The 27840-nt window shown below is 49.4% G+C and overlaps 2 protein-coding genes across 2 annotated transcripts; both read right to left on the bottom strand.

Annotated features, from left to right (window-relative positions):
• Positions 1 to 90: 90 nt before the first annotated feature.
• Positions 91 to 26293, bottom strand: LOC120662408 (BURP domain-containing protein 4-like). The gene is made up of 2 exons (XM_039941562.1): positions 25402 to 26293; positions 91 to 1198 (listed from the first exon to the last, which is right to left on the bottom strand). The coding sequence occupies exons 1-2, from the start codon at positions 25409 to 25411 to the stop codon at positions 252 to 254; spliced, it is 957 nt and encodes a 318-aa protein (XP_039797496.1). The 5' UTR covers positions 25412 to 26293; the 3' UTR covers positions 91 to 251.
• Positions 24294 to 25389, bottom strand: LOC120662419 (BURP domain-containing protein 4-like). Its single transcript, XM_039941569.1, has one exon. It carries the CDS (start codon positions 25157 to 25159, stop codon positions 24455 to 24457), a length of 705 nt encoding a protein of 234 aa, XP_039797503.1. The 5' UTR covers positions 25160 to 25389; the 3' UTR covers positions 24294 to 24454.
• Positions 26294 to 27840: the final 1547 nt, after the last annotated feature.

Here is a 27840-nt window from a genome sequence, read left to right as displayed (position 1 = left end):
ATTCTATATAATTTTGAGCTAAAAAATTAAAAGTCAAATTAAGCTGTCAAGTGACCACTAGACCATGCCCATTACTAAGATCTTGTCAAATTATGCACATGTCTGAAGCATCTCTGTGTCATTCATGTTGGACAATTATTTGTCACAAACATTTTACTTGAGATTGTCCTCTTGATGATCATCAGATGGAAGACATGCACAAACTTCACAAGCAAGCTGGTACTCAGCTCAGTTAATCCTCTCATCTTTTATTAATCACGAGTACTTCCTGGCTTCCTGCTATATGTGCCCTGGAGATTGGCAGCAGCAGGCAGCCAGAGCACGTAGTTGAGCGGCATCAAGTGGCAGATCTCCTCCCCGCGCGTCGCGTTCAGCATCCGGAAGTAGCCAGCGTCCCAGCTCGTCGTGTCGGCGTGGCACATCGCGACCGCGGTCGCGCCCGCGCCGGCCGCCGTCAGCTCGACGCGGAGCGCTTCCACGCCGGCCGGCCGGTGGCAGTAGTGGACGATGTACGGGTAGGGCATCGGGTGGCACGGCACCACGCCGGCTGCGCCGCCGCCGATGCGCGCGACCCCGTTCGGCGCCACGACGTACCTGGCGCCGGCGGCGGCCTCCTCCTCCCCGTGGACGACGGTGACGACGGCGCGCGGCTCGCCGGTCCCCAGCGCGCTGGCGGCGAAGGCGGCCGCGGCTTGCTGCGACGTGGCGCAGGCGTGAGGCTCCGGGGACGCCTCCTCGCAGGTCCGGAGCGTGGCGGCGACCTGATCGGCCTTGCTCGACCCACGCGGGATCCTGAACATCCTCAGGATGGTGTCGAGCTGGTCGGAGCTGAAGGGGACGGCGTCGGCGGCCGCCCGGGTGATGAACCTCCGGGGAGCCGGGAAGCCGTGGCCGGCGAGCCTAGTGCCTTCCGGCAGGATCGCCCCCGGAAACAAGCTCTTCCGCAGGAAGAGCATCCCGGGCTCGACATGGATGCCACGTGCCGGCTCCCCCGCACCCGCCGAGGCAGGAGGGTCCCACTTCGCCTCCGGCTTGACGGAGCTCCCGCGGGGAGAAGGTGGCCTCAGGTACCACTTCACCCGGTACGCCTCTGGCTCGAAGGAGCCCTTGTGCGCTGTAGACGGGGATGGCAATCTGATCTCCTCTTTCGCCGCCGCCGGCGCACCGACGAAAAGGGAGACAAGAAGCAGTAGAGCACCACGAGCCATGGCTTCCGGTTCTGGATGAGGAAAGCTGATGATGTGGTGGCCAGAGCAACTATTATGTTCTGCTCATGGTTAGTGAAAATGAGGGCAATACACCAATTCAGCGAGAAGTTCCTTTTTTGCAGTTTTTCTTCAAAACTGAAGAAAGTTAATCCTTTACCATAAATTCAGCACAAAGTACCTTTTTGTCCACAATTTTAGCACCAAATTAACTCGCCAACACAAATGTTCACCGGTTACCACAAATTCAGATCGAAAGTAGTACCTTTTTGTCCACAGCTTCCTGGTTTCTGTCCGATCTTCGATCCGCGACTGCGAGGCAGCAAATTTGAGTGCAGTAAAGGTCAGTACACCATAACGGCTCACAAGTCACAACCATGTTCTATCTGTATTGTGGAACTGATCAAAGTAGAGGCCGGCAGGTATTGCCAATGCCATGCAGATTCCTGAGCATCGGTCCCTCGCAGGCAAAGCGGCGAACACATGTGGTGCGCAACCGCCGGCGACATGCCATGCTATTGCCTGGCCCTGGCAACCGCAGGCCAGGGCGTGGCGAGGACGAAGGCAAACGCACGCGCGTGTTCCCGGGGTGCGCACACCTGCGGCACGTCCGCACGTGGCGCCACGGCGCACGCAGGTGAGCTGCGCGCGGGCCAAGGCCGGCAACAGCTTGGTAGAGGTGGACTCTGTCATAGCGCGTCGTGGAGGTAGCGCATGCATGCCGCGCATCAGCGGCGTATCCAAGTGCGGGTCATCGAAGCTGGACGGGGACGACGCGTCATGTTCCCATGGCTGGTGGCGGCCCACACCTCGCGGGCCTCGCGCACGAGCTAATCCTCCACGTCGGATCCGCCGTTGGAGAGCGGAGACCCTCCCAGAAGAACCAGGTCGGCGAGCGTCGCCGACGACGTCGTGTCGCACCCGGCGAGCAGGGAGCTGGTGACCAGTGACCACGTTCCCCCGGAGGCTCTCGTCGCTCGAGGTCGCGGCGAGGCGAGGAAGGACACGGGGAATCATCCCAGGCTGGCAGGACGGCGCGGCGGCGCTCCGGTGAGCCACGTCATGCAGCGGAGGCGGTGCCGCGGGGACGACCAGGGGCGGACGGTGGAAACAATTGCCGACCGGGGGGGACGGTATTTCAAATACCGTCCGCCCCCCTTGGGTCCTGGCAGCCGTTGGATGGAGCACGTGTGGTCCAGATCATGTGAGGTTTCAACAGCCAGGGACTCCATCCATCGTTCTCGTCGGTCGTCTGCAGCGCGCGGCGCGACGCTGGAGGCCGGATGGCGTGGCCCGCGGCGGCGGTAGCGCTCAGCCTTGGTGGCGAGTGCACGCCGATCGACGACGCCGGACGGCAGGAGGCCTCGCCGCTTCACTCCTCAAGAGAAGCTCGCCCGATGAGCTCTGGGCAACGCGTCCGTCTCCCTGCCGGCCGCCCCCGGGCAAGGATGACCGGCTTCGGCAGACCAGAAGCCTCGACATGTAAATATCCTCTTGCAACTCCGTCAATCGCGACCTCCAAGGAGCCTTGCATCAGCTGGAGAGATCGTCTCCTAGGAACGTGAAACTTTATCTTCTTCCTGCGCTCCCTCGATGAATCTGAAGTCTCCCTTGCTTCCAGCCTCAGCAGGGCGACGAGCTTCGGGAGGACGGCGCTCATCGCCCCCGGAGAACACGGGAACTCGTCCCCGAGTGGCAGGCCGGCGCGGCGGCTCTCCGGCGAGCCACGACACGCGGCAGAGGCAGCGCCGCTGCGCTGAGTCACCGACCAGGGGCGGACGGCGTGCCAAATGCGAACCGCGGGTGGACTGTATTTCAAATACCCTTGGGTCCTTCTGTCCGTTGAATCGAGCACTTGTACGGTCCAGATCATGCATGCTTTGCCTAGGTAGGGACTTGGTCGTCCTCGCCAGTCGTCTGGCAGCGCGCGGATGGCGCTGCATTGGACGTCGGGACTGCTTGAGGCCGGTGGCGCGGCGGCGAATGTCCGCCGATCAACGACGTTGATAGCCACGAGTCATTATTCTAGAGAATTAAAGAAGCTCGCCGGATTAGCTCTGGGAATTGGGCAAAGCATCCATGGGCCCGAGCAAGGAAGTGGCCGGCCGCCCGGCTTCACGCCGGAGATGCGCGCAAGCCGTCACCGGGGATGAAGCCCCCACTTCCTCGGTTCCTCGGCGCACGCCGGGAACAGCAGGATGGACTCCGCTATGGCGTCGTGGAGGTGGCGGATACCGTGTGTCGGCGTGTCCAGTGCACGCAGCACGCGTCAAAGAGGAACGGGGACGACGCGTCTGTGTTCCCATGGCTGGCGGCGGCGCACACCCCGCGGCTCTCGCGCACGAGCTAATCCTCCACACCGGGGCAGGTGGAGAGCGTAGGCCCTCCCAGAAGAACCAGACCGGCCGGCGTCGCCGACGACGTCTCGTGTCGCGCCCTCGGCGAGCAGGAGGCTGGTGACCGATGACCACGCCCCCGGAGGCTTCTCGTCGCTTTCGGTCGCCGTGAAGCGAGACAGAACACGGGAGGTCGTCCCAGATCGGCAGTCCGGCGCGGCGACGCTCCGGCGAGCCACGGTGGAGGTGGCGCCGTGGCGACGGCCAGGGCGGACGGTAAAACAAATGCCGACCGGGGGTGGACGGTGTTTCAAATACCGTCCACCCCCTTAGTCCCTTCCGTCCGTTGGATCGTTGGATTGAGCACGTACGGTCCAGATCAACCAAAGTTTGCACATGCAAAGGACTCAGTCGTCCTCCCCACTTGCCTGCCAGCGCGGGAGCTGCGGTGGCGCTACACCGGAGTGTCCACCGACCGAACGACGCCGGAGGCCTCGCCACTTCATCGAGAAGCGCGTTCCATTAGCTCTGGGCAAAGCGTCCGTGGCCCTGGGCAGCGGGGAAGGACATGGCCCGCCGGTGGCCGGCCTCGGCGGACCGGAGATGCGCGCGGTCGCCGGTGAACCACATCGCCGCCTCCGCCTCCGCCTCCGCCGGCACCCGGCTGCCTCCTGCTCCAAGCCGCCTGCAACGCAGGGTCACGGTGGACGGTGGATCGAGAGCGTGATAGGCTGAGTGTTTCGAGCGCTCGTAGTTCAGAGTTCAGATAAGCTATGCATTGCAGCGTCAGACACTCCTATTTTCAGTAGAAAGTTGAAACCAACTAAAATGCGATGTTCAGCCTTACATTGGGGCTGATGATGGATCTTTCTGAGAATGTCAACTCAACACTTGCTGCTGCGATTACAGAAACTAGCTGGATAGGAAGCACATAAGAATTCCTAAGCATCCATATAATTTAAGTGACTAGAAAACAGAAGGAACTGATCGTAATAACAGAGAAGACATCCACATAGTTACAAGCATCCTACAGTCTACAGATTTGAACATTGATGCCAATCCAATGTAATATTTTGTTTCCAATCAAAGTGTTGCTTCCAAGCATCCTGTAGATTTGAACATTGATCCCAATTGAAGCTCTGGCATTTAGGCTGTAATTTCACAATGTTAATATCATCATAATATAACGCGGAAATAGCAAAACTACTGTCAGCCATAACCAAACTTCTACATCAATCAACCCCCACAACCAATGCCCCACCTGCATCTTTGAATGACACAAAACACACCACAACCAAGATCAGCTTGTTGGATTGATCTCCACCAGTTGGCCCAACGGCCAACTGGGCCCTTGACTCGCGTCCTGATCGGGGACGCCCAGCCCAACACGGCTGGTGGGCCCCCATCGCGCAGTGCCATATAAAATAGAGAGGTGGGGTTGGTGGCTCGTGACACGAGGTTCGTCGCCGCCACTATTGCCACCGTCCTAACCCTAGACCGATTTGAGAGGGAGGCGCTGAAGCGACGGGAAGCTGCCACCAGTTCCGGCAATCGCACCGCGACGAGCCGCCTCTGCTCCACGCCGCCACTACACCTCTACTCCGACGGACTTCGACGTCTGCAGTGGCGCTATGGCAGGTGGCAACGGCAGGTACCAGCAAGGTTTTTCTCCACGGTTAAATGTTTCAACCCTCTGATCTACTCCTAGGCGATCTATAGATTATAACATTGGCATCGGAGCCTACTCTAGCGAGTAGATCGAGATGGGGAAGTTGGATTCGACCTCGAATCGAAAGAAAACAGAGAGATTTCGATGCAAATCGAAGAATAGAAGTCAAACCCTAACCCTAGGAAAAGAAAAAGGTGCGGCGGGACTCACCTGGGTCACACCACCGCCACCACCGCCGGTCGAGGTCGGGCGGAAGAGCACCAGAGGCGTCGGGCTCACCGGTGCATGACCGCTGTCGCGCGGTGAAGGACCCGAGCCGCCGCTTCACAAGCGCGAGAGCTCGAGCTTGGGCTCAAGCACCACCGCACGGCCGCTCAACCGCGGCGCGCTCACCCACGGGCGAACGCGCGCACCGACGAGAGGCACCGCGGCGGCACCGATGCTTTCCTCTGGCCGCCACAAGCGGACACCGCTCCGTGCGCGCGTCTGTGCGCTGCGGACGGAAAGGGGGAGGAGAGAAGAAAAGTCGCCGGCCTACGCACGGCGGCGCCATGGCGCCGAGCCGAGCTCAGCGGCGCTCGACCGCGCCGGCGAGAGAGCCGCCGACGGCGGCACCGCCGGTCGGGCCCGAGAAAATGGGATTAGGTTTCCAACGAGAAGGAGCTGGCCGGCGGGGTTTGTTCCTGCGAGATCGGCGGACAGCCGTCCATCGTGATGGACGGCCGGCAGCGCCCGGCGCTACCGGGCTGCGTTCAGTCCCAGGCGGGTGCGGAAGTGGGCCGAGTAGCCTCACGGGCCACGCGCAAGAGGCTGCCGGGCCGAGCGCCGAGCGTAGCAGGCCTTGGGCCGAGCTGGGAAGCCGGGCCGAATACATAGTGAACGAAAATTTTGTATCTTCATTTTTTCCAGAGGCATTTTGAATGATTTTTAGATCGTTTTGCTCCCAGTTTGTTCTCCATTCAACTTTGCACCAACGTGTATATTGATTAAGAGAATAAAAGAGCACAGTAATGCCTCTGGACATAGAATTTTACTTGTTTCTGCTGCAAAGTTTTAAAGTTGTTACTCTTAATTTTAATTCAAACCAACGGGAGAATTTTTTTTAAGAGCATGATCAAAGAGCCTACTTTGAGTAAGTTTTACCTCTATTCAATTTTGAACCAACGAGATAAATTGTTTAGAGAGAAACTGAGCACAAAATATTGTGACTATAAAGAAATTTTTTTCCGCTGCTACAATGATGTTATCTTTCAATTAAGTCGGAACCAACGAGAAGATTTAATTGGAAGAATAGTTTAAAGGTCTTAAATGAGTTTTTCCCTGTGGGTCAAAGACACATTTAAAGATTAAAGTCTCAAAAAAGCTTCTGCTGTCTTAAGTTAAAGTTAAGTTTTGGCATCATTTTGCCAATTGAAGTCTCAAAGCTGAGCATTGGTTTGTCCTTAGAAAAAGAATCATAAAGAAAATTCTCAAAGAAGAGAAATTTAAAGTTAATTATAGTATTGTTATTTTCTGACCAACGTTGATGATAACAATATTATAATTTTATGAGTCATAGCTTAAAGTTTAAAATCTTTTGCAAATGTTGCATCAAAGTGACGTTTTTCAGAGAATATATAAAGAACTACTGTTAAAGTAAAGAAATGTATTTTATTTTTTCCGCTGCAATAATGTTAATCATCCTCTAATTAAATTCGAACCATCTGAAGAATTTAATTTTGAGGAACAGATATATGGTTTCAAAGTTAATTGTGTTTTCCATACATTAATTCTGTTTCTGCCCAACGGTGATGCGATTTTAATGTAGAGGAAAGATGTTTTATTCTATTTCTGCCCAACGGTGATATAGAATAGAACTTAAAGTTTTGATTATTATCTTTTCAGACAAAGTTTTGCATGTAGTCCTTCTTGAAGGGACAAAAGAAAATGAACTGGGTACTTGTGACTCAGAAAGAAAGAAAGAAAGAAAGAAAGTCATTGCATCAGAAAATGTATTCTCTGTAAAAGAATGGCTTAAAAGAAAAAAGTACTCATGGATATTGATCCAAGAAAAGAAGATAGAGTAATAAGAGTTTAGTTTGAGAAATGTCTCTTATGTACTTTCTATCAAAAAGAATTTATTTTGAGTTCAGTCAAAGTTGTGATAAGTCATACATGTTTAATTTGACCAACGTCGGATTAAGCATGTGTGTCATGGAATATTCAGATTTATTTCTGAATTTGATATGAACCAAAAGTATGAAATAATACCCGCATGATGGGGTAAAGTTGGCATAGTGCTAATCCTTCATGGCGGGAGAAAGTTGTGATGACTCATGTGCTGGTTTATCCCACACTGGGAGAAAAGTTTTGGAGTAGCTCTTAAACTATTCTAGAATTGGTCGGGCACTTCGATTGTGTCATAGTGATTAAGCACTCAATGAGTTTAAAAAAAATGAAATGTTACATACGAACCTCAAGATGAGAATGATATGCGAGCGTGGCTTGCAAAAGGTTTTAAATAAAGGACTATGTTGAGTCCTTAAAGTGAAATGAGGAAAAAGAACTGTCATATGAAATAAAGGACTCTGTTGAGTTCTTAAAGTGAAATGAGTAAAAAATACTCCCATACGAACTTAGAATTACTTTGTTCTACATGACGTAATCATGTGGATAAAGTAAGTAATTAAAGTTTCCTCATTCACAAAAGTTGTGAATAGTTTTCAAAATTGTGGCAGAAAAGTTCAAGCCACATTTCAAGGGGGAGAAATATGAGACAGTTAAGATAGATACTCCCCTGTAATGTGCATTGAAAGCAAGAGATGATCTATTAAAGAATGAATGTGACCATCAGGGGAGTACAACGGTCACTATATTGATACCCCTATGTAAAGAAATAGCTAAATTTCAGCATTCATGCTGGATGACACTCAAAAATAGTAAGATGGTGCTTACAGAGCTCATATAAAATTTTTAACAGATAGAACCCAAATAAAGAGATTTATCAATACGCTATTGTAACACCCCGGTGTTAGTTTTGATGTTAATATCGTGCTTAATCGCTAATCTGGGTTAATCACGGTCATTAGCATTAATCGAGTTCGCGTGGTAAAACATTGTTTAGCCGGCGATCCTCGCCCTTCGCACTGCGTCGCCCTTATCCGTTCACGAGCCAGGATACTTCTCGTTCCCATCCCCTTCTCCTTCCTCGCGCATGGGTCGAGCTGAGCTTGAGCAGAGCCATCGCCGGCCGCCGTGCCGACCACCCTCGCCGCTCCGCTTCGATTGCTCGCACCCCAAGCCGTTTAACCTCGCCTTCCACCTCCACCGCCCCTCTCTGAGTCCGATTTCGCCGTTCCTCGGCCGGAATCACGCCCGCAGACCGCCGGCCGCCATTGCCGTCGCCGGAGCTCCGCCCCTCCCGTCGAACTTCCTCTCTCGGCCCTCCTTAGCTCGATTCGAGTGCACGGTGAGGTTCCTTGCCTTCTCCTCCTCCTCCCCGACCTTTTCCCCCGCGGAAACCGCTGCCACCGCCGCCGGCTCACCGTCGCGCCGCCGCGCGCACCTCTGCGGGGCCGCCCTGCGCGGGGCCGCGGGCCGCAGCCGCGCGCCCCGGGGCCGGTAGGCCGCCCTAGCCGCGAGCCAGCGCCGCAGTGCCGCCGGCGGGGAACGCCGTGCGCCGCCCCGCCTCTACCATGGCGCCGCCGCGGACTTCCCTGCGTGCGTCCTTGCGCTGCCCCGCACGCGCCCTGCCCCGCACGTGCCCTGGCCGCGGCCTTGCCGCCGCGCAGTCGGGCCAGGCAGTCGCCGGCGAGCCGCGGGCGGGCGGCAGCGCCGCCGCCACCTCTGCGCCAGGCCGTGCGCGGCTGAAGCAGGGGAGGGGAGCGGGCCTGGGCTCCCTTACATGTGGGGCCCGGCTGTCAGCCCCCCGTTTTCTTTTATTGTTTTATTTATTATCTTTTGGCTGAAAACTTAAAGATTATGTAGAAAATTATAGAAAAATGAGAAAAATGCAAAATAATTTTTGTTAGGTTTCTAAAATCAATTTCTTCAGAAGAAAAATACTTGTGCTTGGTAAATGTCACTTTTACCCCTGCTAAAAAAATCAGTTTGTGTTTAACCTAGTTTATTTATTACTGGTTGTTCTATTGCTCTAAAAATTATGAAATTTATTCAGTAAATTACTTTTTGTACGTATAGTTCACTGAAAAATTTCCTTGGGTAAAAGATTTGCGTGTGTTGCAAATCCTTTTATGTTGGATTTATTGTAGCTAGTAGCAAAGTAAATGTTTTCTTTTCTCAATAAATGTTAATAAATTTTTCTTGCATGTGTTATCAATGTATTTTCATGCTAGTAAAGTTTTGTGATTTAGTCATGTCGGCAAGTTGAGTTCCTGCACGTGTTTTGCTCTTAGCCGCAGTTTTTCCTTTTTGCGCCGCCAAATAAATTTTCTTTCGGTGTTATCATTTCATCATGAACGCTTGTGTCATTTCATTGCACCATTTTAATTATTGCATGGCATCCTTTTTCATACGTGTAGACGTCACGAGCGAAGCCGTCTACGAGTTGGTCGTTGAGCCGATCCAGGAGCCGCAAGCAGGAGAACCGCAAACCGAAGCAGCTGTCAAGCCAGATCCAGAAGTCGCTAACCCCGCTGACCTGCAAGCCAAGCCCCGGTGCATAACCCTTAATTTCAGTATTCAATATTTGTTATATATTTACTGTGCATTTATGTTTCTAGGAGTTGATTGGAACCTTAGATGCATGATCCCTAGGTTTCCTCAGTCGCTCTACTAGTATACAGGTCGTTAGTACTGCAATGCTTAATTAGGATTCAGTAGAAGACGAGTGATTCCTGTCACTCGCGAGGTATAGGTCGTGTTACTTATGAAAAAGTTACTGGAGATTGAATCTTTGAGAAAAAGAAAGGAAAAATGGAGACCGGGCTGAGATGGATTGATTATGGATATGGAAGTTATGGAAAGTGAGCCTCCGCCTGTGTCGATTGAGGACTGTACCGTTGTTGGCACTACCGATCGAGGATTGAACAGTACTAACCACATGCCGGAAGTAGGAGGTAGTCGAAACCGGTAAGCTCAGTACCATATGTGCACCGGTAGCCGGACTTGATACTGTCTTCACCAGTGGAGCTAGTATACAAACTCATGGCTGACCCTTCGATGGTATCGGTGGGGCTAGCAGTCCCGGGTCGCAGGGCAGTTCGGTTATTCGGTGTGCATATGTGAAGGGTTGCCACGTAGGGTCCGATGGGGCCTATATGTGACGTGTGTGTTAGGTCCACCTTGCAAGGTTAAATCGAATTGATTCGCCGTGACTCGCGGATATGAGAACCTTGATCTCTCTGTCACATTGTAGTAAAGAAGTGGAACGAGTTTGAACTGAGAATGTTGGCTGTGGTAATCTAAAAAGATAATGTGATCAACCATGTATGCTCTAGATGTTTAGGCAAATCTAGTTGGTACCTGATAAACTTAAATTGAGCTAAAATATTGCAAGTAAGGATCCAGTACTAGTAGCTTTTCAGCAAAACAAACTCCAGAGCCAAAAAGTTTTTCATGTCTAGTTATTGGGCTAAGTATACCCATGGACGGGTAAGTCTTGCTGAGTATTAGAATACTCAGGCTTGTTGTTGCCATATATTTTAGCAGGTTGCATTCCGGAGGACTCCAAGGAGATCTGCGCCTCATGGATCGGTCAACCACTTCCTCCGGGTTGGTCGGTCGAGTGGGTCCCGTCTTCTCCATGAAGTTCGGGCAGGTGAGCCTCACATCAGTGGGCAAGGTGTGAAGCTCATCTTTGTCTGCGACGTTATCTATCGTATTGTTTTAAAGCATGTTTTTAACTCTAAATTAGTTTCCGCTGCGGTTGAACTCTGAGGTTTGATTTGTAAAGCTGGCTTGTAAGCTCTTTTTGTAGTTTAAGTTGGTACTTTCGTTGTAACTCAGGTTGTAAATGTCTTTGAACGTGTTTGTTGCGGGTAATCATCTGTGCTCGTCTTTAGGCGAGAGTTCCTGTGTAATCGATCCTGGTTACAGCAGGCGGTCTGAGTGTTAATTCTGGTTTGAGTTTAAGTGTTAATTATTGCACTTGATTGTATTATTTGGACTGTCCTGTGACAGCTGGCATCAGAGCTAATTGCACTGGGGTGTGATTACTGGCGTACTTAACTACGTTAAGTAAACTTTGTTTTACAAAAATTTCGGGTTTTCGAAAAGTTGACGTTAGATGCGCTAAGGAATAGAGTAGATAGTTCGTATGCCCTAATTATGTTCTATAAGTTAGGTGGCATCTAAGTATCTATTTTATTCCAGTATTTCCAGCATTTACTTCTCGTTAAACCTTACTTTTATGCACAACTACTATTATGTAACGACGCACCTACGCTGAGGTAAGCAAGGTGAGTATTCTGATAGTCCTTAGAATAGCCCACGTGTTTCATACGTGCTCGGGTCCCGTATGTTGAGCATACGAGGAGGTGATAAGGCTCAATTCAAACGAGCCTGTGGCTATCTGCCGCCAGATATGGAGTGCGGATTTCTTACCGTGTGATTGTGACATCTCGTAAGGCAATGTTACGAGGTGAAGACTCGTTATGCAGTTGGTCATAACCGTGTACCTTGGGACACGTGTACCCTTGGATGTTCCGTAAGGCGATTTGTACGGGAAGTGAATACGTTGCTTCGGTAACGTATGCAGCGCTGCCCATTCAGCGTTGAACGTTTGGGTGCCATCTCTATAGTGGATGGTAATGTATGTGTGAATATGTGGGAAACTGCATATGCGTTACCCGTGTGGCGTAGGACACATGGGGGCCGTTCGTGTGTGCTGGCACGAAGGGTCCAGAAATGGATATTTATATCTATCTCTTGTTGTCTTGGTTTGTTTGCAGGAACACTAACTACGTTAGCACGTTATGAATCCTTGATCGTAGGAACGACTAGTATATATAGGGAGAGTACGTAATTGTGCCACTAGTCGTCTTCGTATACCATAATTGGTAATTGTTTGGGTGAGAACGATAGAACGTGCATGCATCTTGCATATTCGAGTTGGTTGGTCGCTTCGTAGTTAATATTTGTGCAACCTTAAGACTGCAACGTTACAGCTAGACGAGTTACCAACCTGCTGTTCAACCCATTTAGATGTGGTTTCAATTGAAGCAAACCATTTTGTTCTCTTGGTGAACTATAGCGCGAAGGGAACGATTCATGCTGTGTGTTCATATTAATTATGCACATTCTTATTGCATGGATTAGTCCCGATAGCGGAATGGCTAACCAAGGGATGGTGCTTTTGCAGATGGGCAATAACAACACTGCTAACCGTGGAAATAAGGGTCAAGGAGCACAGCCACCACCGTCTTCATCCTTGACTCAGGCTATTGCGACTCTTATCGCCGACCGCAATGAGCAGACCGAATTATTGAGGCAACTAGTGCAAAGCAATGCTGGCAGAGGTCGACAAGCACCACCAGTAGAAACTAAATACGTCGGTTTTCTTGCCACCCAACCACCTCTGTTCCACAAGGTCGAAGATCCCCTTGAGGCAGATGCTTGGATTCGCACCATGGAGGACAAGTTTGGTATTCTTAATTGCATGGAAGTGGACAAGGCTGCCTTTGCCGCGCAACAGCTGAGAGGCCCGGCAAAGATATGGTGGGCCAATCATTTAGCTATGCAACCAACAGAGAGACAGATTCCCTAGTCAGAGTTTAGAGAGATTTTTAGGGCACATTATATTCCAGAAGGTTTCATAAAAGTGAAAGTGGAGGAGTTTCTAAATTTGAAACAAGAGAACAGATCAGTGATGGAATATGCCAACATTTTCAAACATCTTGCACAATATGCTGCACATCACGTAGATACCGATGAAAAGAAGCAAGATTGTTTCCAGAAAGGGTTAAATACTGAGTTACTCATGCGTTTAGCAGTGAGAACATTTACCAGCTATAGTGACTTGGTCAGTAAAGCTATCCTCCAAGAAGATGTGATGCTGAAGCATGAAAAGGCGAAAAAGAGGAAGAAATCACCTATTGGGACTTCTGGGAATGTTGTGCAACGCCTACGCCTGGTGCCCACTAGCTTTTCTCAAACTCAATATCAACTACAACAGGGGGTGTCTGAACTTGTGGCTCCTCCACAGTTGGAGCAAAAGGAACCCGTATTGCAACATGTTTTTCGCTCCCACCCTGATCCATGCAAGCATCACCTAGTCGAGGGTTGCCATCACTCGGAGGATATCTGTTACACTCCACCCAAGCCGAGAAAAGGCTCTAGCAAAACCAATAAGAAAAAGAAGGTGCCTGATATTAAAGATGGTTGTGTGAGTTACACCACTTGTGAGGACGTGCCAGAAGGGGAACACGTGATGGCGGATATATTTTCCCTCAATGATCATCCAATTAGGATTCTATTCGACTCTGGTGCTTCGCATACATTTCTTAGTAAGGCTTGTGCAGATAGGCACGGATTGAAAATTGATTGCATGACCACTTCATATAAAATTCAATCCCTAGGTGGTCAAATAATCACAAATCAAATGGCAAGAAAGGTACCAATCAACTTGGCTGGGAGAATCTTTCCGACCAATTTTATCATTCTCCCACATCAAGGGATTGATATCATATTGGGTATGAATTGGATGAAGGCGCATGAAGTTGTATTGGATACTCAGGCGCATGCTGTTCATATCAATTCACGTGCACATGGTTCTACGGTGTTACCTTTGACCAAGTACAAGGCACACAATACAACCATAAATAAATTGGAGGGTAAAAGCTTAGAGGAGATACCTGTAGTGTGCGATTATTCAGATGTCTTTCCAGAGGATTTACCTGGACTGCCACCTAATCGGGATGTTGAGTTTGTTATTGAACTCCAACCGGGTACAGCACCTATCTCTAGAAGGCCATATCGGATGCCGCCAAATGAATTGGCAGAACTGAAGGTACAATTGCAGGACCTACTGAATAAGGGTTTCATCCGTCCGAGTTCATCACCATGGGGATGCCCAGCTTTATTTGTGAAAAAGAAAGACCAAAGTTTGAGGTTATGTGTTGATTACTGGCCTCTAAATGCAGTTACCATCAAGAATAAATACCCATTGCCTCGCATTGACATTCTCTTTGATCAGTTAGCCGGAGCTAAGGTATTTTCTAAGATAGATCTTCGATCCGGTTATCATCAAATAAAGATCAGACCTCAGGACATTCCAAAGACTGCTTTCTCTACTCGCTATGGTTTATTTGAGTACCTAGTCATGTCTTTTGGATTGACTAATGCTCCAGCTTACTTCATGTATCTTATGAATTCTGTCTTCATGCCTGAGTTGGACAAATTTATTGTGGTATTCATTGATGACATCCTGATATACTCCAAGAATGAAGAAGAGCATGCCAAACACCTTCATATTGTTCTTCAACGTTTACGAGAGCACAAGTTGTATGCAAAATTCAGCAAATGTGAATTTTGGCTTAAAGAAGTTCCTTTCTTAGGCCATGTCATATCTGCAGAGGGTATTTCAGTTGATCCAGAAAAAGTTCAAGATGTGTTGGATTGGGAGGCTCCAACATCAGTTAAGGAAATTCGCAGCTTTCTAGGATTAGCTGGGTATTATCGTCGATTTATCCCAGATTTTTCAAAAATTGCTAAGCCTATGACCGAGCTACTCAAGAAAGGTGTCAAGTTTCATTGGAATGACAAATGTGAATAGGCTTTTCAAACTCTGAAAAAGTTTTTAACTTATGCACCTATCCTGGCTCAACCCGATACATCAAAACCATTTGACATATACTGTGATGCATCTGGTACTGGTATTGGTTGTGTCTTGATCCAGGAGAACCGAGTGATTGCATATGCATCTAGGTCACTCAAACGGGACGAGGAAAACTACCCAACTCATGATTTGGAATTAGCTGCTATAGCTCATGCTCTGAAGATATGGCGGCATTATCTCTTGGGTAGTCCTTGTCGCATCTACACTGACCACAAGAGTCTTAAGTATCTTTTTACTCAACCTGATTTGAACATGCGCCAAAGGCGATGGTTGGAACTGATCAAGGATTATGAACTTGAAGTGCATTATCATCCGGGTAAAGCAAATGTAGTTGCAGATGCGCTAAGTCGCAAAGCTCACTGTCATTGCATCTCAGCTATACCATTAAGGGAGTCTCTTTGCTTTGAAATGGAAAAGCTAAACTTGAGCATTGTACCCTATGGCACACTGGCCCATCTAGAACTCACTCGTGCTCTTCGTGATCTAATCATCACAGCACAAAAGAAAGATAAAGGAATAAAGGAAATTCAGAGGAGATTATCAGAAGGAGATCCGAAAGTAAGTTGTTTCCACCAAGATAGTGAGAATGTGTTATGGTTTAAGAACCGATTAGTGGTGCCTAAAGATTTTGAGCTCAGAAAGCAAATTCTTGATGAAGCTCATACCTCTCGACTATCAATTCATCCTGGTAGCAACAAGATGTATCAAGACCTGAAACAACAGTTTTGGTGGACTCGGATGAAAAGAGAGATTGCCAAGTATGTGTCAGAGTGTGACATCTGTCGTAGGGTTAAAGCTAGTCATCTTAGGCCAGCTGGAATGTTGCAACCCTTGAGTATTCCTGAATGGAAATGGGAAGACATCAGCATGGATTTCATTGTTGGTTTACCTCGAACTCAAAAGGGTTATGATTCGATCTGGGTCATTGTAGACCGCCTGACCAAATCCGCACATTTTCTTCCAGTTAAAACAATCTATCGAGCAAAGAAGTATGCCGAGTTGTATATGGATCGCATCCTATGTTTACATGGAGTGCCAAAGACTATCATATCAGATCGAGGGACCCAGTTTGTTGCTCGCTTCTGGGAACAATTGCATACTTGTTTAGGAACTCGATTGATCCGCAGCTCAACTTATCACCCTCAAACAGATGGCCAAACAGAGAGAATTAATCAGATTTTAGAAGATATGCTCCGCGCATGTGTTTTAGCCTACACGCAGAAGTGGGATGAATGCTTGCCATTAGCTGAATTTTCTTATAACAATAGCTATCAAGGAAGCATAAAAATGGCACCATTCGAATCTTTATACGGTCGTCGATGCCGTACTCCTCTGAATTGGTCCGAAGTTGGAGAGAGGACTATTTTTGGACCTGACATGGTTAAAGAAGCCGAAGAACAAGTTCATCTTATTCAAGAGAACTTGAAGATTGCACAGTCCCGTTACAAGAGTTATGCGGATAAACGGCGTGATCCACTTGTTTTTGAAGTTGGTGACCATGTCTATTTAAAAGTATCACCTTGGAAAGGCGTGCAAAGATTTGGAGTAAAAGGAAAACTAGCTCCCCGCTACATTGGTCCATACCCAATTGTGGAGAGGTGTGGTCCTGTAGCTTATCGGTTGAATCTTCCAACAAAGTTTTCGGCAATTCATAGCATCTTCCATGTATCGCAACTCAAGAAGTGTCTGAGAGTTCCAACTGAAGCTATTGATAGTGACACCATTCAATTAGAATCTGATCTCACTTATCCTGAGCATCCAATCAAGATATTTGATCGCAAGGATCGAGTTACTCGTCGCACAACCAATCGATTCTACAAAGTTCAATGGAGTAATCACTCCGAAGATGAAGCTACTTGGGAGCAAGAGGAATTTCTTAAAGCCAAGTATCTTGATTTCCTAAGCTCTCATCAAGGTACTTCACACCTGAACCTTCTTGTCCTATATTTTCCGTTATGCTTGAATCTCGGGGCGAGATTCCTTTAAGGGGGGAAGGCTGTAACACCCCGGTGTTAGTTTTGACGTTAATATCGTGCTTAATTGCTAATCTGGGATAATCACGGTCATTAGCGTTAATCGAGTTCGCGTGGTAAAACATTGTTTAGCCGCGTTCGATCACGTTTTTCTCCTTAATCCGAGCTTCGAATCAATTTTTGCAAAAAAGCAAAGTTGTAGCTCATCTTGTCCTCTACAACTTTTATTTTAACCAAATTTCGAGTGCCAATGTGAAAATTTGAGCTTTAGCTGGTCAAAGTTGGGTCAAAATTCGTTGAAACTCCACTGTTGATTCCCTGTTCGCCACTGTGTTCGGCGCCCATACCGCGACGACCGCCGGCGACTCCACGCGTCGCACGCGCCGGCGATCCTCGCCCTTCTCACTGCGTCGCCCTTATCCGTTCACGAGCCTGGATACTTCTCGTTCCCGTCCCCTTCTCCTTCCTCGCGCACGGGTCGAGCCGAGCTCGAGCAGAGCCATCGCCGGCCGCCGTGCCGACCACCCTCGCCGCTCCGCTTCGATTGCTCGCACCCCAAGCCGTTTAACCTCACCTTCCACCTCCACCGCCCCTCTCTGAGTCCGATTTCACCATTCCTCGGCCGGAATCACGCCCGCAGACCGCCGGCCGCCATTGCCGTCGCCGGAGCTCCGCCCCTCCCGTCGAACTTCCTCTCTCGGCCCTCCTTAGCTCGATTCGAGTGCACGGTGAGGTTCCTTGCCTTCTCCTCCTCCTCCCCGACCTTTTCCCTCGCGGAAACCGCCGCCGCCGCCGCTGGCTCACCGTCGCGCTGCCGCGGGCGCTCTGGCCGCCGCCGCGCGCCCCGGGGCCGCTGGCTGCCGCCGCGCGCCCTGGGGCCGGTAGGCCGCCCTGGCCGCGAGCCAGCGCCGCAGCGCCGCCGGCTAGCCCCCGCCGGCGGGGAACGCCGTGGGCCGCCCCGCCTCTGCCATGGCACCGCCGCGGACTTCCCTGTGTGCGCCCTTGCGCTGCCCCGCACGTGCCCTGGCCGCGGCCTTGCCGCCGCGAAGTTGGGCCAGGCCGCCACCGGCGAGCCGCAGGCGGGCGGCAGCGCCGCCGCCACCTCTGCGCCAGGCCGTGCTCGGGCGAAGTAGGGGAGGGGAGCGGGCCTAGGCTCCCTTACATGTGGGGCCCGGCTGTCAGCCGCCCCCCTTTTTCTTTTAATGTTTTATTTATTATCTTTTGGCTGAAAACTTCAAGATTATGTACAAAATTATAGAAAAATGAGAAAAATGCAAAATAATTTTTGTTAGGTTTCTAAAATAAATATCTTCAGAAGAAAAATACTTGTGCTTGGTAAATATCACTTTTGCCCCTGCTAAAAAAATTCAGTTTGTGTTTAACCTTGTTTATTTATTACCAGTTGTTCTATTGCTCTAAAAATTATGAAATTTATTCAGTAAATTACTTTTTGTACGTATAGTTCACTGAAAATTTTCCTTGGGTAAAAGGTTTGCGTGTTTTGCAAATCCTTTTATGTTCGATTTATTGTAGCTAGTAGCAAAGTAAATGTTTTCTTTTCTCAATAATTGTTAATAAATTTTTCTTGCATGTGTTATCAATGTATTTTCATGCTAGTAAAGTTTGGTGATTTAGTCATGTCGGAAAGTTGAGTTCCTGCACATGTTTTGCTCTTAGCCGCAGTTTTTCCTTTTTGCGCTGCCAAATAAATTTTCTTTCGGTGTTATCATTTCATCGTGAACGCTTGTGTCATTTCATTGCACCATTTTAATTATTGCATGGCATCCTTTTTCATACGTGTAGACGTCACGAGCGAAGCCGTTTACGAGTTGGTCGTTGAGCCGATCCAGGAGCCGCAAGCAGGAGAACCGCAAACCGAAGCAGCCGTCAAGCCAGATCTAGAAGTCGCTAACCCCGCTGACCTGCAAGGCAAGCCCCGGTGTATAACCCTTAATTTCAGTATTCAATATTTGTTATATATTTAGTTATTTACTGTGCATTTATGTTTCTAGGAGTTGATTGGAACCTTAGATGCATGATCCCTAGGTTTCCTCAGTCGCTCTACTAGTATACAGGTCGAATCTTTGAGAAAAAGAAAGGAAAATTGGAGACCGGGCGGAGATGGATTGGTTATGGACCTGGAAGTTATGGAAAGTGAGCCTCCGCCTGTGTCGATTGAGGACCGTACCGTTGTTGGCACTACTGATCGAGGATTGAACAGTACTAACCACATGCCGGAAGTAGGAGGTAGTCGAAACCGGTAAGCTCAGTACCATGTGTGCACCGGTAGCCGGACTTGATACTGTATTCACCAGTGGAGCTAGTATTCAAACTCATGGCTGACCCTTCGATGGTATCGGTGGGGCTAGCAGTCCCGGGTCGCAGGGCAGTTCGGTTCTTCGGTGTGCATATGTGAAGGGTTGCCACGTAGGGTCCGACGGGGCCTATATATGACGTGTGTGTTAGGTCCACCTTGCAAGGTTAAATCTAATCGATTCGCCGTGACTCGCGGATATGAGAACCTTGATCTCTCTGTCACATCATAGTAAAGAAGTGGAATGAGTTTGAACTGAGAATGTTGGCTGTGGTAATCTGAAAAGATAATGTGATCAACCATACGTCCTATGGCTAACCATCAATTTGACCCTTAAACAACAAAGCTATCATCAAAATGCAGGGATAGGGATAAAATCTGATCTATCGTTGACTAATCCAGCTGACAGTTTTATTTGTGTGGTAATGCCTCCCCAAACTGCAGAATTACTGACGGAGCATGCCGAACCGTAAGGCTTAGGATCTTTCAAAAAAAAAAAATGCTGCGATTACATCTGGCCAGGGCACACAGAACCTTCAGCTTGAGGTTAGCATATCATGGACTGGCAACACCAATCATATATAGTAACTGAAAATAGGTGGTGAAATAATGTGCTTAAGCTAAGTTTTCGTTTTTCTTCACTCTCCACAGTTCGGTTAAAGGGCTCCTGCAACTGTACATGTGCAGGCAACTGCATATGCAGAGGTAATGCAGTGTTAGTTGTGAGTGTCATTCAAGAAAAAATTAAGTACATCTGAAGCAGATGAATGTTGGATAATTATTTATTGAGGACTTGATATTGTCCTCTTGATGATCGATCATCATCTGATTATCATCAAGATGGCTGCCGTACAAACTTCATAGGCAGGCTGCTGCTACTCTGTTTTATTAAGCACTACTCCATCCTGTTACGCGCCATACGACGGAGCGGCTGCCGGCAGCCACAGCACGTAGTTGAGCGGCACGAAGTGGCGAAATGCAGAAGAACCCATCGTCCCAGCCCGTCGTGTCGGCCTGCCACATCGCGATCGCCCTGCCCTCTCCCTGAGCTGCCTGCTGCCGTCGTCAGCAGCTAGACGCGGAGCGCCTCCGCGCCGGCCGGCCGGTGGCAGAAGTGGTCAGTGGACCATGAACGGGTACGCCGCCATCGGGTAGCAAAAGACATGGCATCTAATATTTCTATATCAAGCACCAATACAATTGTATAAGTAAAGTGATTATATAATTATGAGCTCAATCTTCCATAAGTCCTTCACGAAACTCTTTGTTAAAGTCAAAGTACAAGAGCGTGCTCAATGTCCGAGAGCGCGGCTATTACAATAGATTATAAACCCTGCAGGGGTGTACAACTTTTCCCACACGACACGAGACCATAGGCCATACGACCCGTCGATCCGTAAGCAATGATTCACGTGTCAACCGTTCGCATACCCATCCCCAACGTTGAGACGAACGGATGGGATGGACAGGTGCAACGGAACCGCCGACTACACCCCATCACAAACCGCGCCGAATCCGCTCAGTGAAGGGTGCGCGTATGGTGCGCGTATGGTACTTAGCTTACCATCTCATTATAAAGTATGTGGCTTGTACGGAAAAGTGCTCAAGTATCACAGCGATGACGCATCGGTCCTTAACCAACTCAAGCAAGTCTAAACCATTTGGATTCCACTTCCAACATGGCCCTACCACACTTGCTCAAGTCTCGATCTATCTTGCTCATGTTTTAATCTTTCTCATCTACTCAAGTATATTTAAGCAAACACTCTATAGCTCGTGAGTGATGGTGATCTTGCCATCTCTCGACTTCTACCGTAAGCTAAGCATGGCTAGGCAAATTAATTCAAGAAGTCTAAGCATACATACTTTACCTAGTATAGTTGTTCTAGAGCTATAAGGGAAACATGCCGAGCGGTGTGACACCCCGGCCCAGGGCTTAATCCTAGGATACTCATACCAATAAATTGTAACTTCTTTTCCGGAAGCCGGTCTCCAAAAAACTCCGAGGTTAAGCGTGCTTGGCCCGGAGCAATTTGGGGATGGGTGACCGACCTGGAAGTTATTCCCGGGTGCGCACGAGTGAGGACAAAGTGTACAGAAAAGACATGTGTTGGTCCGTGAGGGCAGTCTATGTCCTAGAAAGCTGTCAGATGTAAGCGGGCCCGGCCTCGGGAAGGCGGGACGTTACAAGCGGGTTCTACACAAATCACATGGCTAGATAGGATTAAGCCCATGCACAAGCAATACTTTATAATAGCAAATTAAGGATTCAAAAGTAAGGTTTGAGATACATAGGTGCCTGCCTTGTTACTCCACAACCGCGACTCTCCGAAACGTCATCCTCTAGGAAAGGAGATAAATGCATGAATTAGAAAGAATGCCAGTGCATATGCTTATGATGAATTAGAAAAGATGTCATGAATGCATATACTTATGAGATGCAATGATTTATGAGAGGTAAAAGCTAACATGATTCAAGATCATAAAGGAATCAATTCAAAGAGTTAAATAAGGCCACACAAACATTACATAGGGTGGAGATACAAAACAATTACTCACACATTTGCACACATACTTTACAAGACAAGTTGTAACATGACCATACTATAAAACTAGTTATGGTATTACTAGTCATCATATAAATTAACAGTAAGTAACTCATTTGTATCCTAGAACAACATATTCAAATTTGTACCCTCCTACAAACATCTAATGAAAGCTAGTATTTACAACAACATATCATGGCCATAGGTAATTAACAAGAGTGGTTTATGATTTTAGAAAGAGCATCATAAACTAATTAACCATGCATTCAACTAGAGAACAAGCTCTTAATTAATAAATTAGAAACTACAAGAGCATATAATTATTTCATAGGTGTTATTAATTTTAGACAGTAGATAAAGTTTGAGTAAAGTAAACAAAACTGGATTTACAATTTTAGAGGCACATATGTATTTATTGTACATCATACTATTTAACTAGTGTTAAGCAAACATAGATTAAACTGTACCAATCTATAAGCAATTAATGCAAAACAACATATCTAATGGATAGCACACATCATAAGGAAGCTAGCAAAATTGGTTTCATAATTTTTGGACTAGCAGAGAATTAATATGCAATTTATATGATAAATACATATTAAATAAACTGAGAAAATAATATAATTACTTTGTGTGTAAACGTATTTTTAACGGGTAGAGTAGATCAAGACAAAACCAACAAAATTTGTTTCACATCAATCGGAGCTATATTCAATTTTATACAAATTATACAAGATGATGCATGCTTATGCACTTAAACAAACAAGTCTGCTATCATGCTGCTACAATACCCGCAGACCGTCCGGTTCGGAAGGGCGGACCGTCCGCAGTACAAGCTCGGGATGAGTTCCAAAAATGCATCGGTTCTGTGTAAAATTTGGAATTGAACGGCGGACCGTCCGGTGGTGAATCGCGGACTGTCCGCCGTAGAAAATTCTGGGAACGCGTTTTGTGCAGAGGCTCGGTCTAGGAGGTCATGACTCGCGGACTGTCCGGCCGTAGATCGCGCACCGTCCGCTCGTCGGCCGAGGCTCACCGGCGAGGTCGCCGACGGAGGCTCCGACAACGGTTTCGAGTGTGGTTTGTTTCTATGAGTTCCTCAGGACATGGGGAACTTATTTTGGCTATTACATTTGACATGCATGGTTCTGTACACTCCAAAAAACAAAGTCAACTGACATCCTGGTTCTGTACAAAACTTGTCTCTTTACTCCGTTCTTCAAAACTGATCTTCCAAGCCTTCAAAAATCATGCCAATTTTTGTGTTGATACTAGAAATCAAGAGCAACCCATTTTGCTTGGAATTGGTAGAAAAACTATTGTAGATTTGAAATGAAAATTCTTCTCGGAATGTTATTTTTGGCCTTTTCGACTGAGCTGTTTGGCTTCATGGATTCCTAAAATCCGGTAAAAATCACCTTAATTCTAGATTTTGAAAATAATAATTTATAAAAATGACTCCCAACATAAGTCAAATAATAAAAATGCAAGTTGCTTCACAAAGCATGAGTTTCAAATGTATCAACAATTCAAAATTAAATTCAAATGCATTCAAATCAAGCACAAATTTTTCTCAAAGCTAAACAAAGATGCTCATTATGCTATGCTTAACATGATAATTAGTCTTGTCGCACATGCTAATCACGCACAGACGCACTAGTCTTGTTTCAAAAAAAAATCATGCAGTAGCTTGATGAATACTCCATCCGTCCCAAAAAAAATATAATAGTTCTTGTTTTCCAAGAAATCAAATAATTTAAAGTTGAACCAAATTTATATAAAATTAGAAATATTTATATCTCTAAATAGATTTAATATAAAAATATATTACATAATTAATCTAATAATATCTATTTTGTAATATAAATGTTAATACTACTTCCTCCGTCCATAAAAGAATGCGATTATAGGATTCTCCGCGGTCAAACTAGTTCAAATTTGACCAAATTTTTAGTAAAAAGTATTAGCGCTTATGTCTCCAAATAAATTTATTATGAAAATATGTTCTAATTTAATGAAACTTATTTTATATCACGAATTCTATTACTTTTTTATATAACTTTAATCAAAGTTCAACCTATTTTAGTTATCAAAAAGCGAGAATTGCATTCTTTTATGGATGGAGGTAGTATTTTATATAAGTTTGATTGAAATTTAAATTGTTTGGCTTCTCGGAAGCGAAAGTTGTATTCCTTTTGAGACGGAAGGAGTACTGATCGGTGTAACAAACAGAGATCACTGACAAAACAACAAAGTGAGCAGCTCATTACGAAAGTAATGACACATCCTAGGCGGCTAGGCATGGCTACTTGACTCTAAAAGAAGCATATAATCTGATCCTTTAACATAGCAAGATATCTGCTCACATGGATACAGTGCGATTTCAGCTTTTTGTTGACCGAAGAATTGCAGGGCTGAAAACTGTAAAATCAGGAAACTAGTAGTAACCAAACTTTGCAGAGACATGATCTGAAATTATGCACATGTCTGAAGCATCTCTGTGTCATTCATGTTGGACAATTATTTGTCACAAACATTTTACTTGAGATTGTCCTCTTGATGATCATCAGATGGAAGACATGCACAAACTTCACAAGCAAGCTGGTACTCAGCTCAGTTAATCCTCTCATCTTTTATTAATCACGAGTACTTCCTGGCTTCCTGCTATATGTGCCCTGGAGATTGGCAGCAGCAGGCAGCCAGAGCACGTAGTTGAGCGGCATCAAGTGGCAGATCTCCTCCCCGCGCGTCGCGTTCAGCATCCGGAAGTAGCCAGCGTCCCAGCTCGTCGTGTCGGCGTGGCACATCGCGACCGCGGTCGCGCCCGCGCCGGCCGCCATCAGCTCGACGCGGAGCGCTTCCACGCCGGCCGGCCGGTGGCAGTAGTGGACGATGTACGGGTAGGGCATCGGGTGGCACGGCACCACGCCGGCTGCGCCGCCGCCGATGCGCGCGACCCCGTTCGGCGCCACGACGTACCTGGCGCCGGCGGCGGCCTCCTCCTCCCCGTGGACGACGGTGACGACGGCGCGCGGCTCGCCGGTCCCCAGCGCGCTGGCGGCGAAGGCGGCCGCGGCTTGCTGCGACGTGGCGCAGGCGTGAGGCTCCGGGGACGCCTCCTCGCAGGTCCGGAGCGTGGCGGCGACCTGCTCGGCCTTGCTCGACCCACGCGGGATCCTGAACATCCTCAGGATGGTGTCGAGCTGGTCGGAGCTGAAGGGGACGGCGTCGGCGGCCGCCCGGGAGATGAACCTCCGGGGAGCCGGGAAGCCGTGGCCGGCGAGCCTGGTGCCTTCCGGCAGGATCGCCCCCGGAAACAAGCTCTTCCGCAGGAAGAGCATCCCGGGCTCGACATGGATGCCACGTGCCGGCTCCCCCGCACCCGCCGAGGCAGGAGGGTCCCACTTCGCCTCCGGCTTGACGGAGCTCCCGCGGGGAGAAGGTGGCCTCAGGTACCACTTCACCCGGTACGCCTCTGGCTCGAAGGAGCCCTTGTGCGCTGTAGACGGGGATGGCAATCTGATCTCCTCTTTCGCCACCGCCGGCGCACCGACGAAAAGGAAGACAAGAAGCAGTAGAGCACCACGAGCCATGGCTTCCGGTCCTGGTTTCTTGTGGTTTACTTGAGAGGTGAGAAGGGAGACATTTGGTGAGGATGAGGAAAGCTGATGATGTGGTGGCCAGAGCAACTATTATGTTCTGCTCATGGTTAGTGAAAATGAGGGCAATACACCAATTCAGCGAGAAGTTCCTTTTTTGCAGTTTTTCTTCAAAACTGAAGAAAGTTAATCCTTTACCATAAATTCAGGACAAAGTACCTTTTGTCCACAATTTTAGCACCAAATTAACTCGCCAACACAAATGTTCACCGGTTATCACAAATTCAGATCGAAAGTAGTACCTTTTTGTCCACAGCTTCCTGGTTTCTGTCCGATCTTCGATCCGCGACTGCGAGGCAGCAAATTTGAGTGCAGTAAAGGTCAGTACACCATAACGGCTCACAAGTCACAACCATGTTCTATCTGTATTGTGGAACTGATCAAAGTAGAGGCCGGCAGGTATTGCCAATGCCATGCAGATTCCTGAGCATCGGTCCCTCGCAGGCAAAGCGGCGAACACATGTGGTGCGCAACCGCCGGCGACATGCCATGCTATTGCCTGGCCCTGGCGAACGATCGGAGACGATGGCATCGGTGTCAGGCGCGTGTGCACCTTGCGAAGCAGGCGAAAGTACGGAGCCCAGGGCGTGGCGAGGACGAAGGCAAACGCACGCACGTGTTCCCGGGGTGCGCACACCTGCGGCACGTCCGCACGTGGCGCCACGGCGCACGCAGGTGAGCTGCGCGTGTCGACGGCCAAGGCCGGCAACAGCTGGGTAGAGGTGGACTCTGTCATGGCGCGTCGTGGAGGTAGCGCATGCATGCCGCGCATCAGCGGTGTATCCAAGTGCGGGTCATCGAAGCTGGACGGGGACGACGCGTCATGTTCCCATGGCTGGTGGCGGCCCACACCTCGCGGGCCTCGCGCACGAGCTAATCCCCCACGTCGGATCCGCCGTTGGAGAGCGGAGATCCTCCCAGAAGAACCAGGTCAGCGAGCGTCGCCGACGACGTCGTGTCGCACCCGGCGAGCAGGGAGCTGGTGACCAGTGACCACGTCCCCCCCGAGGCTCTCGTCGCTCGAGGTCGCGGCGAGGCGAGGAAGGACACGGGGAATCGTCCCAGGCTGGCAGGACGGCGCGGCGGTGCTCCGGTGAGCCACGTCATGCACCGGAGGCGGTGCCGCTGGGACGACCAGGGGCGGACGGTGGAAACAATTGCCGACCAGGGGGGACGGTATTTCAAATACCGTCCGCCCCCTGGGGTCCTGGCAGCCGTTGGATGGAGCACGTGTGGTCCAGATCATGTGAGGTTTCAACGGACTCCATCCGTCGTTCTCGTCGGTCGTCTGCAGCGCGCGGCGCGGCGCGACGCTGGAGGCCGGATGGCGTGGCCCGCGGTGGCGGTAGCGCTCAGCCTTGGTGGCGAGTGCATGCCGATCGACGACGCCGGACGGCAGGAGGCCTCGCCGCTTCACTCCTCATGAGAAGCTCGCCCGATGAGCTCTGGGCAACGCGTCCGTCTTCCTGCCGGCCGCCCCCGGGCAAGGATGACCGGCTTCGGCAGACCAGAAGCCTCGACAGGCAAATATCCTCTTGCAACTCCATCAATCGCGACCTCCAAGGAGCCTTGCATCAGCTGGAGAGATCGTCTCCTAGGAACGTGATACTTTATCTTCTTCCTGCGCTCCCTCGATGAATCTGAAGTCTCCTTGCTTCCAGCCTCAGCAGGGCGACGAGCTTCGGGAGGACGGCGCTCATCGCCCCCGGAGAACACGGGAACTCGTCCCCGAGTGGCAGGCCGGCGCGGCAGCTCTCCAGCGAGCCACGACACGCGGCGGAGGCAGCGCCGCTGCGCTGAGTCACCGACCAGGGGCGGACGGCGTGGCAAATGCGAACCGCAGGTGGACGGTACCTTGGGTCCTTCTGTCCGTTGGATCGAGCACTTGTACGGTCCAGATCATGCAAGCTTTGCCTAGGTAGGGACTTGGTCGTCCTCGCCAGTCGTCTGGCAGCGCGCGGATGGCGCTGCATTGGACGTCTGGACTGCTTGAGGCCGGTGGCGCGGCGGCGAATGTCCGCCGATCAACGGCGTTGATAGCCACGAGTCATTATTCTAGAGAATTAAAGAAGCTCGCCGGATTAGCTCTGGGAATTGGGCAAAGCATCCATGGGCCCGAGCAAGGAAGTGGCCGGCCGCCCGGCTTCGCGCCGGAGATGCGCGCAAGCCGTCGCCCGGGATGAAGCCCCCACTTCCTCAGTTCCTCGGCGCACGCCGGGAACAGCAGGATGGACTCCGCTATGGCGTCGTGGAGGTGGCGGATACCGCGTGTCGGCGTGTCCAGTGCACGCAACACGCGTCAAAGAGGAACGGGGACGACGCGTCTGTGTTCCCATGGCTGGCGGCGGCGCACACCCCGCGGC

The sequence above is a fragment of the Panicum virgatum genome, chromosome 2K (genome assembly GCF_016808335.1).
Source record: "Panicum virgatum strain AP13 chromosome 2K, P.virgatum_v5, whole genome shotgun sequence".
In the NCBI taxonomy this organism is placed as follows: Eukaryota; Viridiplantae; Streptophyta; class Magnoliopsida; order Poales; family Poaceae; genus Panicum; species Panicum virgatum.
The sequence above is the reverse complement of the archived record's forward strand: the minus strand, read 5'-3'. Positions and strand labels throughout refer to the sequence as shown.